Source organism: Wyeomyia smithii, chromosome 2, assembly GCF_029784165.1.
Source record: "Wyeomyia smithii strain HCP4-BCI-WySm-NY-G18 chromosome 2, ASM2978416v1, whole genome shotgun sequence".
NCBI classification, from domain to species: Eukaryota; Metazoa; Arthropoda; class Insecta; order Diptera; family Culicidae; genus Wyeomyia; species Wyeomyia smithii.
In genome coordinates, this window is record NC_073695.1 from 96,585,233 (window position 1) to 96,600,805 (window position 15,573).

The 15,573-nt window shown below is 38.0% G+C and overlaps 2 protein-coding genes across 2 annotated transcripts; both read right to left on the bottom strand.

The window, feature by feature from the left end:
• Positions 1 to 716: 716 nt before the first annotated feature.
• On the bottom strand, positions 717 to 1,070 carry LOC129719773 (uncharacterized). The gene has a single exon (XM_055671183.1). The coding sequence runs from the start codon at positions 1,068 to 1,070 to the stop codon at positions 717 to 719; it is 354 nt and encodes a 117-aa protein (XP_055527158.1).
• Positions 1,071 to 4,601: 3,531 nt separating this feature from the next.
• On the bottom strand, positions 4,602 to 6,873 carry LOC129725194 (protein gustavus-like). Its single transcript, XM_055680725.1, has 2 exons — positions 6,381 to 6,873; positions 4,602 to 6,342 (listed from the first exon to the last, which is right to left on the bottom strand). The coding sequence occupies exon 2, from the start codon at positions 5,561 to 5,563 to the stop codon at positions 4,625 to 4,627; it is 939 nt and encodes a 312-aa protein (XP_055536700.1). The 5' UTR covers positions 5,564 to 6,342; positions 6,381 to 6,873; the 3' UTR covers positions 4,602 to 4,624.
• Between the last annotated feature and the right edge of the window lie 8,700 nt (positions 6,874 to 15,573).

The following is a 15,573-nucleotide window of genomic DNA, read 5'->3' on the forward strand; positions in this document are numbered from 1 at the left end:
GCCTTTTGACTCCTCCTCAATCCCATTTCTGTCGTTTTTGTTTTGGCACTTGCACCATGGCCTTCGTTTCAAACACTCTAACATGAGAAACGTCTGGTTTCCGTCCGCTCCAAACCTCTTCAGGAGTCAAATCATGTCCGCGAGTGGGAGATCGGTTCACAAGATATACTGCTGCTGCCGTTGCCTCTGCCCAGAAGAATTTCGGAAGGTTCGCTTCGAATAGCATTCAAACTTGCCCGTTCGGTAATTGTTCTGTTGGCACGCTCTGCCAGTCCATTCTGCTCTGGGGTATAATCGTTGGTTGTTTGGTGCCGTATTCCCATTTTCTTCAAGAAACTTTGAAATCCGTTATTGATATATTCCTTACCATTATCTGTTCGCAGGGTTTTTATCTTTTTTTCGCACTGGCGCTCCGCTTGTGCTTGGAATTCCTTGAAACGACCAAGGACCTCCTCTTCAGATTTTGTCTTCAAGAAGTAAACGAACATTTTCCGCGATCGATCGTCGATGAACGTTACATAATAACGACTTCCTGATGGTGACGATACCTCCATTGGTCCCGCTATGTCGGAGTGAATCTCTTCTAACAATTCCTCTGCTCTCGATCCGCTCTTGCCAAATGGAATGCGGGTCTGCTTCCCCATTGGACACACGGTTCAATCGTTGCGTTGTTCGTTTGAAATTTGCATTCCGCACGCGATGCCATTCGCCAATCTTTACACGCTGTTGTAATTGAGATGACCCATCCTCTTATGCCAAGTTTCTGCAGATGCAATGGCAGAGCTCAACATTGCCTGACTAGCCCTATGACAAACCCCTTCCAACTGCTCCAGCTTGAATAAAACATTCTCGACGACTCCGGTTGCTACCAGTTTACCTTGTGTATTGTAGATCTCACAGCCACTGGTTTGAAATACAACCTGAAATCCATTTTTCACAATCTGCACCACCGACAGAAAGTTTGTCGAAAGATGAGGGATAAATAGCACATCGTGTACTGGAATCTCAGCTCCATTTTTCTGACACGCTGGATGAAGAGTTGCCTTACGACCACAAGCTTCAATTTTCATCGTTTCCTTGTTTGCAGTAAAAAGAATTTCATTTTGGTTCATACGTCATCCAGCAGCTCCAGATCCCACGTCATATGTCTGGTCGCCCCCGAATCTAAATATCACTGGTTATTCTCCTGCCTCTGAATTGTCGATAGTATCGTGCAAAAGGCCTTTTTGCTTACGGTTCCAGAATTCTCCAGACAGAACTTTGCGATGTGATCGAACTTGCTGCATTTTCTACATTGCTGGCCTTTAGATTGTGCCGAGCTTTTGTTTTTGCTTCTTCCGTTGCCATGGGCGAATTCCGGTTTAGCTTTGAACTTACCCCTAGCAACGAATGCTGTTTTTTCACTTGGCAACAGCTCTTCCTGCAGCAGAATTGTTTTTATAGAATCCCCCATTATAGCTGTTCCCGAGTTCTTCAGAGCCATGACCATGGGTTGATATCGCTCAGGAAGTCCAGCTAGCAAAAGAACACCTAAAAACCGTTCCGGGATCGTGAATCCAATTTCGTTAAACTGGTGACACGTCGATATCATCCTGTTCGCGTAGGCTTCCATTTGCGCACGATTCTAGGTCAGTCCGAATCAGCTTGTAAAGCAGACCAACTTCCCGAATTAATCAAGCAAATAGAACCAAGTTTGTCAAGTAAAAACTTTTAAGGCCAAAAAATATTTTCATTGTGGTTCAACCCCCCCCCCCTCCTTCTTGGAGGGAGGAGTCCCATACAAATAAAACACGAATTTCTGTACAACTCAAGAACTAATCTAGTAAATGGAACCAAATTTGGCATGTGAAAGAGTGAGAAATGTTTCTATGATAGTTTGAAACAGCCGGACCTAACCGAACATTACCCAAAATGGGTGTTTCCGGAACCAGAATATCGCTCAGAGGCCAGAAACCGGCTAAACATGCCATTTTGAAATCCAAGATGTTTCTGTTTTTAATTTACCAACCAATAAGCATATTTCTGAAGCGGAATACGTACCGAGTGGTTAGACACTATTACTGCTGGATGTGATATGTCCTTTGATTAACTGCACTACATCTGCTCGATTTTAATTACTTTTAATCTATCAGTTAAGTTGAAAAAATATTAAATCACTTAAACACTAAACCGAAACTTAAACAACGGGCATCACTTCTGCCTCGCGGAATAAAACTTAAGAGTTAACACCTAAACGAACCGCGGACTATCTATAACGACGTAGGCACCTGCCTCACGAGGGGTATCACTATAACCACGTAGGCACCTGCCTCACGAGGGGTATCACTATAACGACCTCGGACTTCCTTGAAGTCCCAGCTTAAGTATTCGCCGCTACTCCGGTCACTCCGAATTTTCCCGCGGCGTCGTCTTCTCACGAGAGCGGGCCGCTCTTCCGTCTCTTTCCTCGCGAACGTGCCCGTGCACGGCTGATGCAATCGTTGTTGACTTTTTCGTAAATCCGCTCGGTTGCATGTTTTGATTAAACATCCGCGAATTGGAGTTTTTTGCTGTAAATATAAACTTAAAACATTCGAACTTGCGTTCGATTTAATAACTGAGGTATTGTTTTTGCCTCCATAATCAAAACAATACCTTCTTTGATTATGATCCACTTTTCATATTTTCATAACATGAGTGGTGGATGGAATTTCAAGTTTCAACACTTGCGATGTTGAAACAAATTGACAAGAGAAATGATTTCATCATCTTGTCCATGCATATTAATGACAAGTTTTTCCAAAGATGTTTTTTCCATTTAGGATTTTTCTTAATCCTTCTTTGGAAGAGAATGGAAATTAATTGTAACCGCCTAAAATCAGGTCGGCTCATAAAACCCCCACTGATCGAGTTTTTAATTAATGCAATTCATTAAAAACATGATGAAAGTATTTGGCATGGGTTACAAAAAAAAAATTTGAAGGAACCTGATTTTTGGATAATTTGGAAATGAAAGATCTTTTGCCTCTGTACCCTACTACTCTATTCCCTAGCTACTACTGTTCTATCCATACTATTCCGTACTCCTTCTCCTTCTCCTTTCCTGAGAGCCGTCCGCCCCCTTTCGTTCGCTCCTCTATCCACTCCTGTCTATCCTCCTTCCTTGGTATTATCCGTCCCATTAACACGAAGAATATTTGTTGTTTCAGGATCTTTCTTGGTTGACCTAAGTCCTGAATTCTGTTGAGATATATCCTAGATGTTACAGCTTTTAATCTTTATGCTCGGATATAACACCGATCATTTGTTGCACGTAGTCCTAAGACTTGATCTGGTGTTTCTCTACACTTATAATCCTGCCGATAAATTTGGGATTCTTCCTGTTCCCTGAAGACATAAACCCGTTTTCATCGATCCTGCTCTTCAGGTCTATCCCATTGCAAGTGGTGTAAAGTGTGTGTATATAATGACTTATCCGGCTTCTCCTAGCTGATAGAATAGTCTTATCTCCTTAAACATCTTTCTTGATTGATGATGAAAGACTGCTTTTCTCTTCCGTTTTATTCAACTGCTATATTAATTTCTGATTCAGTCAAATATATATTTACTGAATCCGTTCTAGATTCATCTCTCTCCATCCGTCTTTTATCTCCGCCGTCCGTTCGGTGAGTACTGATCCTTTTATCGTTCTCCTACTGTCTGACCCTAGTCTTAGTTCCTAACTTTATATCCCTATCTTTACGCTCTGAATATTTTAAATTGTATGTTACTTTACTTTTAATTTTAGTGTATTTTATTTATATTATAATAATTTTTTTTTTTTTTTTTTTTTTTTTTTTTTTTTTTTTTTTTTTTTTTTTTGCTCTGAATATTTTAAATTGTATGTTACTTTACTTTTAATTTTAGTGTATTTTATTTATATTATAATAATTTTTTTTTTTTTTTTTTTTTTTTTTTTTTTTTTTTTTTTCTCTACTCTCTCCTATTGTCAACTTCTTCCCAATTTGATACCTTTTTCATGTTTTCCCATTTAAGCATATATGTCTTTAATATTTATTAATAATGAAAACAATTTTAATTTTAATATTTCCATTTTCTTACTCAAAATATAGAGTCAAGAAAAATATTTTTCTCACAAATATATAATTTTGAGAATTCATGATAATTCACCCCTCTTGTCAATAATTAAGCCAAAAAATCTTATACCAAATTAAAAGTAAAAATATTGGAAATATGAAAGGAAAAAAAAAAAAACAGGTCTACAGCAATGCAAGTATTTAATACCGAAAAGGATAACCCAAAATTACACTTGCATTACCGTATAGCAGCAATCTACACTCACCATACCATCATTCTGTTTTACCTTCCTTCTATTCACCATTCTGGTTTATCTTCCTTCTCGTCTTCTGTGGATCGCCTGGTAAATTGCTGTTGACCTAAAACCCCCCCTGATTTGAGGTTTTAGGCAGGATTAATCTGTAAATATACTCATTTTGTTTTCTATTAAATAATTGTATAATAAAATGTAGAATAATCCCAAAAATAATTATATACTATTAAAATTAAACTCTATCATACTACATAGTTATATATCTAAAAAAAAATATGCTGACAGATGTGTGTAAATCCATAATTTTTTTTTTTTTCACACGTCTTTTACTCGGAGCCCAATCGTGTTATTTGTGACACAATAATTTGTGCATTCATGTTTTCTGTCTGTGTTCAGACTCCTTTTCCAAAAGTCCTTTCCTTGAAGGCACAAATAGTTCTCTATTGACTTTGGTAATTGGAAAAGTTTGACATTTTCTTTGAAATGTATTGAACACATTCCTTTACAGATTGTGTATTTGCACAATTCCTGTAAGGTAATTGGTTTAGACTCTAAACCACCTAAATATTCCATTTTTACCTCACTTCTGCCCCAAACTGTTGAAATTATTGGGTATAGTGTCTTATTTTGGAGACCCTCGAAGGCTTCTCCAAAGTATTGGCCATTGGCTAAAAAGCTCAGTGTGCCTTTATCCATATCCAGTATCACTTTAATAGTCTCGAACTTTATTTTGAATTTTTCAAAAGATTTTCGTTCTCTACCATTTTGTTTTTTCGGGTACGTGTCAATGATTGAATCATGAAGCGTCATGCCCCTGTTTATGTCAAAGCCCCAAGAATTGCTATCTAGTCCTAATAGACTTTGATAACCCATGCATTGTAAGGTTGCATCAGACGTTGCTATTCCAACGTATGCATGTGTCCCCCTCTGTTCACTAGGCCATGTTATTTCCCATACATGGAGACCTTTTGTGAACCCAACTTTACCTCTTATGCAATCAGTATTGTTTCTTGCATAAGTTCGATGGGCTGTGAGACCATTAGTTTCTACAAATATGTTTTCAGAACAGTCTTCCTTATTCCAGGAATGTCTTATCTGTTCTTCCAGAGATACTGTTGGTCTTTCCAACAAAATTTTTAATCTTTGTGGTATCTCATAATTTTCGTGTCTTTTCGGTCTTTCCATATTTGTAATTTGAGGCGTTACCCTATGTTTTAGTCCTCTTCGTTTGTTTAAATGTTTCTTGGCATACATTTTACGTAGTGTCAAAAGTATTTGTTGACTACTACAAACAGGATTTAAATTCTTATTTTTTTTTTTCTATATATATTTACCTCAATTTCCTAGGCTATAGGCCTGTTCGTATCTCATTTGCTCTGTCTTATTTTCATTTTTTTTGTAGGTTGAATCCTGTTGCTGGTTCCAGTGCCCTGTGAGCTGCTCCCTGTCCGTGGGATCTATTGCGATTGGATTTCGAAAACTTGAATTCGCGTAACACTGGTCAACAGTCGATCTCGGATTGTTATTATTGTTCCTCTAACACTTTCACTGTTTCTTCTTCTAATCCTTTTTATTTGTTCTTTTAGGTTTCGACCATCTTCGAGGAGGAGCCCTTAGAAATATTGGACTTGCACGTTTCGTGGCATTCACTTTCGTTGATTTGGGTCTGTTTTTCCGATACGTCAAAGTCACTTAAGCACGTAAGTTTTTTCTACTTTTTCACTACTGGCCCAGCCAGAAAACGGCGCACCTGAGCCTATCTTTTCAGGCTCTTTTGCGCTGTCACCAATGAAGCGGAATACGTACCGAGTGGTTAGACACTATTACTGCTGGATGTGATATGTCCTTTGATTAACTGCACTACATCTGCTCGATTTTAATTACTTTTAATCTATCAGTTAAGTTGAAAAAATATTAAATCACTTAAACACTAAACCGAAACTTAAACAACGGGCATCACTTCTGCCTCGCGGAATAAAACTTAAGAGTTAACACCTAAACGAACCGCGGACTATCTATAACGACGTAGGCACCTGCCTCACGAGGGGTATCACTATAACCACGTAGGCACCTGCCTCACGAGGGGTATCACTATAACGACCTCGGACTTCCTTGAAGTCCCAGCTTAAGTATTCGCCGCTACTCCGGTCACTCCGAATTTTCCCGCGGCGTCGTCTTCTCACGAGAGCGGGCCGCTCTTCCGTCTCTTTCCTCGCGAACGTGCCCGTGCACGGCTGATGCAATCGTTGTTGACTTTTTCGTAAATCCGCTCGGTTGCATGTTTTGATTAAACATCCGCGAATTGGAGTTTTTTGCTGTAAATATAAACTTAAAACATTCGAACTTGCGTTCGATTTAATAACTGAGGTATTGTTTTTGCCTCCATAATCAAAACAATACCTTCTTTGATTATGATCCACTTTTCATATTTTCATAACATGAGTGGTGGATGGAATTTCAAGTTTCAACACTTGCGATGTTGAAACAAATTGACAAGAGAAATGATTTCATCATCTTGTCCATGCATATTAATGACAAGTTTTTCCAAAGATGTTTTTTCCATTTAGGATTTTTCTTAATCCTTCTTTGGAAGAGAATGGAAATTAATTGTAACCGCCTAAAATCAGGTCGGCTCATTTCCGTAATCGTAACGATGCATAGACACCAAAAATTAACCTCGTATTTCATTTTGAATTCCAAGATGGCAACTTCCGGTGTCTGGAAAAAGACCGAAAGTGGTCAAATACCATCCAAAATGAGTGTTTCCGTAGTCATGATGATGCACAAAAGCCAAAAATCGACCTCAGATGAAGGCGGTTTTTATAAAACATCCCAAAAAGACCGATCACAACCCCAAATGTAACGATTTTCGGAACCAGAATGACGCCCAGAGGCCAGAAATGAACTCCACATACTCTTTTGAAATCCAAGATAGCGACTTGCGGTTTTTGGAAAACAGCCAATAATGGCCTAATATCACCCAATATGGGTACATCCGTAACCAGAATGACGCCCAGAGGCTAGAAATCAACTTCATATGTCATTTTGAAATTCAGAATGACGACTTCCGGTGTCTGAAAAACAGCCGAATGTGACCAAATATGGTATTTCCGTAATCATAATGCACAGTCACTGAAAATCTATCTCAGACACCATTTTGAGTTCTAGGATGGTGACTCCCGGTTTCTGGAAAACAGCAAAAAATGACTGAATACCACCCAATATGGCTGATGGTTAGCGGTCAGAAATTGACTCCACACGACATTTTGAAATCTAAGTTGACGACTTCTTTTTCTAGAAATCAGCCGAAAGTGACCGAATGTCATATGGGTATTTTGAGAATCGAGGTGATGTGAAAAAGCTGAAAGGCAAGGATGTTCTCATTCCGATAAAACCAATCATTTTAAACGATTTTTGTTTTGAGTTTGAACGTATCCAATGACCGATTTGTTATGCATTTGCAGACTTTAAACATATCGGAAGTTAAATCTTTGGATGTAGGTGAAATAAATTTTGAGTGTTGGAAACCTATACAGTCAGGTTTTTTTATGCGGTTTTTTTATACGCGGATTTTTTTTACGAGTTTTTTTACGCGGATTTTTGAATTACCGCGGTTTTTTACGCGGATTTTTGAATCAACGCGGTTTTTTTACGCGGATTTTTGAATTAACGCGGTTTTTTTTTACGCGATACCGCGCTAATTCAAAAAAATTTTCGCGAATTTCTGAATTAACGTGGGTTTGGAACCAGAAACGTTTAAGTGTTTATCTAGTAAAAGACTTAGTCCAAAAAATACTCCGCCACGCCGGTTCTAGAGCGTCTCTGGTTTTTTCTAAAGCCCTTTTTGCTGGACTACTTTACGCGGACTTAAAAAAAACGTGTTTTTTTTACGCGGATTTTTTTTACGAAGTACGTATCCCCCGCGTAAAAAAAACCTGACTGTACCTATGAAAAAGTAGTCCGGTCTGTCTGTTTGTCTGATCCATATAGGCTCGGAAACTACCGAACCGATCAACGGGAAAATGCAGAGGTTTTTGGGGCCGAGAAAGGTTCCTATGATGGTTTGAGACCCCTGTATGGGAGGGGTCCCATACAAATAAAACATACATTTCTGCACATCCCTAGAGCTAATCAAGCAAATGGAACCGAATTTGACATTTGGATGTTTTAAGGGGTAACAAATATGGCCACATTAGTTTGACACCCCTCCCAATTCTTGAAGGGAGGTATGCCATACAAATGAAACACAAATTTCTGCGCATCTCAAGAACTAACCAATTGAATGGAACCAAATTTGGCATGTTAATGGTTTAATGGGTGAAAAATATGTCCATAATGGTTCGACACCCCTCCCTCTTCTATAAGGGAGGGGTCCCATTTAAATGAAACACGAAATTCACACAGCTCGAAAACCAATCAAGCAAATACAACCAAATTTGGCATGTGAAATTTTTTAGGGGTAAAAATTATGTCCGTAATGGTTAGATACCCCTCCTTCTACTGGAAGGGAGGGTTTCCACACAAATGAAACACAAATTTCTGCACATCTCAAAAACTAACAAAGCAAATGGAACCAAATTTGGCATGTGGATTTTTTTTTTTGGGGTAACCAATATGTCCATATTGGTTCGACACCGCTTTATCTTCTGGAAGGGAGGGATTCCATACAAATGAAACACAAATATCTGCACATCTCGAGAAATGATCAAGTGAATAGAGCCAAATTTGATATGTTGAGGCTTTTGAAAAATTTTCATGGTAGTTCGACACCCCTCCCACTTCAGGATGGGAGGGCTCGTATACAAATCGAACACAAATTCCTATGGTGGTTTGACAGTCCCCCGGAAGGGGAGGGAGGTCTCCCAAGTAATTTAAACAGTCATTTCAATCAGGTTTTTCGAAAAACAGCCTAAAATGACTGGCTTTATGTTCAGGAGCCAGAAATCGACTCCAGACGCCATTTTTAAGCCTCTGATGCCCAATTTTTTTTTGCTTGAAGAATTCTAGCCGCTTTGTTTTGTGATCCGTAACACATGTCTGATAAAAAGAAAACTTCTGTTTTGAAAAATAGTTACTTATTTGAAAAAATATCAAGACCGCCCAAAGCGGCACTGGGCACCCGTGAAAAAAAATCAAAGGAACATTATTTCAAAACGGAATTTATTTCGAGCTCATTTTATGTTAACTAAATTGTTATGCAGCTAGCGATGATGGAAATCGAAAAAGCAATCCTTTCACAAGGTGAAACAAAAACTGCCATGTGCGTCACACAGGACAAATAATTAGATGTTCCGTTAATTGGTTTGTCTGGCATATATTGTTTCTAAAAAAAGTTTTATTTTGGTGGGGCTACTTCATTGGAACTGACTGGAAGGTTTGGTTGACATAGTTAATAATTAGTCGACTTTTATATAGCTTATCGTATCCAGAAGGTCCTTCACGAGGAACTGCACTGTCGTCGGTAAAGTGGATAATTTTATATATTATTTGCTCGAAATGATATATCGGCATGGTTTCTTGGATTGCTATTATTGCATACTCAATCCCATTTTAACAAACACTGGAATAACTATTAACATACATAAAATACAAAATTCCTACAAATGTGCAAACTTTTCGCGGTGTAGTGTTCAAAGTTGTTCCAATATCTTTCTGGAAAGCGTATAGATTTATCTAAATAGTTGAAGAATTTAAATGGAGTGTCCAGCTTTTTGAACTTTTTAGGAAGGGATCGTGTTTAAAAGGATGAAAGACTTTGGCAGTTCAAGTTTTTTGTCTTGTTGATGATTTCTCTGAATGCAGACACAGCTTCGACTCAAAAATTTATGACTTTAAAAATGAAGAACGCGATGGTCAAGCTTTTTGTTTACCGTTTTTTGGGGCGGTTGGCTAAATGCGCGTCGCATATCTCTTTGTAATCCTCGTCACTATCAAATCATCTAAAATGTCACAGTCCAGATTCGTTTTATTGTCAAGCTCCTGCATCATCAAAGCTTCGATTCCTGTCGCCGTTTCATGACTGAACAAGAAACAAATCAAAAAAACGTTACTTGGCATCAGCGAAAATTTTTCATGTCGGCAGTGCCCAATGCCGCCTCTAGGCGGTCTTCGCTTTTTTGTAAATTTTTCAGTATTTTGAAGTTGAATAGAAACAAAACTTATACAAACCTGAAATATAAAGCAATTAAACAGCCACTGATAATTATTCCGAATCGAATTTCCTCACTAATAATCTTTTAATTTGAAATATCATTGCAGGATGAAGCGCAAAATAATTAATTTTGATGTCAGTTCATTTTATGAGAAATAAGTGTGAACAGACGTTTTGATGAAAAGATATTGAGTTTCTGATTAAGGCCGTCTAGAGGCAGCACTGGGTATCAGAGGGTAGATTTTCTTGAAATTTATTTACATTCGGTAACGTTTATGTGTGCAGTTCTGCTGTCTAACAAATCTTAAGCTAGTAATAATCTGGACGCACTGTTTATTTTACTTCAGCACTCCCAGTGATCGGATCAGGAATATTTGTTCAAAAGTTCGTCACAATTCATTTTCTTACTCAATTTATTTCCTTGAGTTTTGAGACAAATTGATCTTAATATAAACGAAATAAACAGCTGTATGGGACTGATATTACATAAGAAAATACATATGTAATAAGCTCCGATTACGCTATGTTTTACATAAATATAAGCAAATCCTTTTTTTGACAACAAGAAATTCCGTATCAAGTTTAATTACGCCAATACTGCAACTAATATTGATAAATATAGCAATGCCTGTCCTTCCGACTGGTTTATCGTCCAAAACCTTGTCTTCGATCCCTTAATGGGTACAACCCCAACTAAAGGAGCAATAACCCATCTCGCTTCGGGCATGTTCCGTAATATTAAAGCCATCAAATTTACTCCTTCTCTCGCTCGCTACTAAGTATAGGCCCAGCTCGTGCTTCTTGAGCACACTCTAGCATCAATTTCTAATAAGTGTGCTCTTATCTCCGGGTTGTTGGTCCTTTGCTGCGGGGACATTGGCTTTGCATCAGATTATTTTAATGAAAAAATATTTCGCCACTAGCAATCAGCGACACTTATCCCTGTGACAGTGGCCTTTCGTTAGTTTAGTTTGCCTTCCTTCAGCCACCGCGCATATCTCTGCATTACCGGAGAAAAGAAAAATGAACTATAGCGTTCATTCAGGAAAGGATCGCCGGCACTAGGTTGGTACCCTTTTTGGCTGCAATGCAGAGGTCGGTCTTTGACGGGACTCCCGTGTGTGTGTAGGTAAGAGTGGCATTCAAAAAGTATGACACTTTTCATCGTCTACAGGATGCTCAAGGCCATTTGCCTGGTCTGGATGTCTTTGCTGTGAAACTATATAGTGTTGTAAAAGACAAGCAGTAGTTCTTTGATGAGCTGGCAGGATATTCCCTCTTCGTAAGGTGAGAACTAAATGCTCGAATGGCAAATGGATGAATAGTTTTCAATTTCCGCACTGATAAGATCGTGCTTTTGAAATGCGGATGAATTAACAGCTTGGGGAAGAGACGAGAAACCTGATCGCATCAATTTACCTGATATCCTCGTAGAAGGAAATTACAATTTGAATATCGTTATCTTTCTCGTCTGCTGCCTAATGGTCTGATACAATTTCAACGGTGCAGACACGCCGACCTAGTAATGCGAGGAGCTTAAAAAGCACCTTTAAAGCACAGAACGTGTGTAAAACTACAGCTCAGTGCTGCCAGTGCTCAGAGCCCCACAGCGCAAACTCACCTTCTTGTTGTCGAGAGACACTGGGTATCACTTTCCACGCGTTCCTGCAATTGGATGTTGATTTTTTTTTTTTTGCAAATTGCCAATTACCAGCACACTGCTCACATGGTTTCAAGTTCAGATGACGGATGTTCACCCAGTTTAGGTCGAACGGGCCAGGAGAGCGGATGCAAACGTTCAAAATTACTAGCCGATCGGAGCTAACTTTTTCGGTCGCATAATTAAGGAAATCAATTATGCGTAGCAAAATGAAAGCAGGAAGTTTATGAACACAATAATGATATTTTTTTTTCTCTTCAGATGAAGGAATGCTCGGAATTTCTAGCCGGTTTTTAATAAGGTGTTGAGTAGTATGGATAATGTTTAACTTTTCACTGAGATTTTGCCATAACGGAACATAAAATCTGATATAACGCATTATAGAGTTTGATTTTGTAATCAACAAAAGACAGAAAGTAATAAACTTTTTATCATGTTTATTCTCAAAGGAGAGTTTATTATCCATTTTTGCGTATATAAATGGTGCAGAGCGTATCTGCCCGAGCAAAGCTCTATAACTAATAAATTACAAAACATGTTATCCTAGTATCACAAAACTGATAACAAAAGTTGATAGAAGTTTGTATGAATTAGGCGACAATATAACAAACTCAATAACAAAAAACTACAGGACAGGACTCTAAGTATGAACATATTATGTCATCACAGATAACAACCAATTGGCATAAATTGAATCAATTTCCAACGATATTGATACCAAATACTATCAGTTGTTGGATTAATAGTAACACTCTAAAAGAAACAGTATATCAAGAGTTTTATTGATGATATTTTAGGTATAATATAACTAATTTTTGGGCTGCTATCCAGATTAGTTTTTTTATTTAAAGAAATTCAAATTTAGATTTGTTTTTAGTTGTATTTGCCTGTAATCTCTAATAGAATCTATAAAAAATAATAAATATCGATTTTATGTCTGAATATTTTTACCGAATTGCAGCTCGAAGCGAGTTCGCAATTACTTGTGTCATTAGTCGTTTTCTACCTTGAGCTTTTCTTGATGATTGATCTAGATAATAAAGGAGGATATAAATACATTTTTGTTTGTAAACTAAGTACGCAGATAGATTAGGGGACATCCACATACCACGTGGACAGATTTTTAACGATTAGCTGTCCAGGCAAACTTCGTTTAGCCCATTTTTTTTATTTAAATGACTAGCTGACCCGGCAATATTCGTCTCGCCCTTTTTTGTGTTCAATTTAATAATTCTAAACATTTCAAAGTAATTGATTCCTTGCGATTTGTTTATAGTCTACAAATGCACGACGAATCAGCCATAGGATATGATCAAAGTCAAAAGACAAATCGTTTGAAATGATTGGTTTCATCGGAATGACAACATCCTAGAATTTTGGCTTTTGTACATCACCTTTATTCTGAATGTATACTTATTGGGTGGTATTCGGTATTTTTTATCTGTTCTTCTTGCATCAATCTGAATCTGGAGAAATAGTAGAAGGGTGGTATTCAAGACACGACCGCAAGACGTTGACTACCGTATTCTTATATTCCATTAAAACAAATAGTATAGGGAATTGCAACGCTTCTATTACTAAATTTCGAGGCACCAAAAGGTGCCAGTTGCCGATTATTCTTGTTTACTGGTTAGTACGTCCAGAAATCCAAACATTTTAGTATTTTGCAGTAGCCATGTACTACTGACAGCCACCAGCATTACGGGTGAAACCGGCACGAGATGACCGGTACTATTTTGTCCTTCCTACTTTCAGCTGCTAACACCTAGCGTCTGTATGTAATCGGTACGGTTTAGTACTGAAACTGATGGGGTGCAATGTTCGAACGGTACGATTTATACCAAGGCTTCGTCAGTTAGTTAGAAAGAAGAAGGGGCTAAGTAGAGAATGGATTGACAAGGAACGCAAATAAACATCGGAAACAGAAAGTGACAACAACAATAACAACAAAGTCAGATCGATTGTATCCGTTAGTGTCGACTGTGCTTGAAAAGAGAGGTAGTGATTGGCTGCGCGGTATGATTTAGACAATCAATATTAATTACCAATGTTTCAATAATGTATCTCAAATAATAGTTTGTTTTTCATACATAAACTTCACCGTAAAAGAATTTCTGATGGAATGATGCCAAAACCTCGAAAACCTGATTATAGATGACTGCAAAATGAGTGCTCAAAACCTGACCACTTTTCCCTGGTTGAATTACTAGATTTTCAAATTCAGGTGCCTAACTTCGATATAGACGTTAGTCAACGTCAAAACTCATATTGGGTGGTATTCAGTTATTTTCGTTGTTTTCCAGAAACTGAAAGTGGTCATCTTTGAATTCAAAATGGTGTTCAGGGTCAATGCTTGGCTTCTATGCATCAGCTCGACTACGGAAATATCCATATTGAGTAGTGTTCGTTCATTTTTTGCAGTTTCCCAGAAGTTGTTATCTAACAATTTTAAATGGTATCTGAGGTAAATTTTTAGCTCCTTGCATCATTCTGGTTCCGGTGATACTCATATTGTGTGGCATTTGGTCATTTTCGGCTGTTTTCCAGACATCGGAAGTCACCATCTTAGAATTCTAAATGGTGTCTGTGGTCGATTTTAGCTGCTGTGTATCATTCTTGTTCCGAAAATACTCATATTGGACGAAGATCGGCCATTTTTGGCTGTTTTCCAGAAACCGAAAGACGCCATCTTGGATTTCAAAATGGCATTTTGAGACATTTTCTGGCCTCTGAGCGTCATTCTGGTTAAAGAAACACTCAAATTGGGTGGTATTTGGTTATTTACCGCAGTTTTTCAAAAACCGGAAGTTACCATCTTAGATTTCAAAATGACATTTGGAGACAATTTCTGGCCTCTAAGCGTCATTCCGGTTAAAGAAACACTCATATTGGGAGGTATTTGGTTATTTACCGCAGTTTTTCAAAAACCGGAAGTTACCATCTTAGATTTCAAAATGACATTTGGAGACAATTTCTGGCCTCTGAGCTTCATGCTGGTTGAGGACACACTCATATTGGGTGGTAATTGGTCATTTTCCATTGTTTTTCAGGAACTGGTAGTCTCCATGCTGAATTTTAAAATGGTATTTGGAGACATTTTCCAAATAGAAACCAAAAGTTTTCATCTTTAATTGTTATAAATATCCAAATTTTTACAAACACACACAGTCAAAAAATGTTACACAGTTCCAGGTGGACAGTCATTAAAATGTCCAATCTTTCAAAATATTCATAACTTCTCTACCATTTAACATTTGACACTTTCCACATCCACGCCTCGCAAAGATTCTCCCACCAGCCAAAACGCAGTAAATCGGAATAAAAATGATTCTTTGGCACACTATTTCAGTAACCCTCGGCTTCGGATGGTAGTAAAAAGGGTTGAGCGTTAGGTTTTCCCTCACCCCTTTCCACTCTTGCTTCTCACCCGATGCGATCCTAACAAAGGAGATT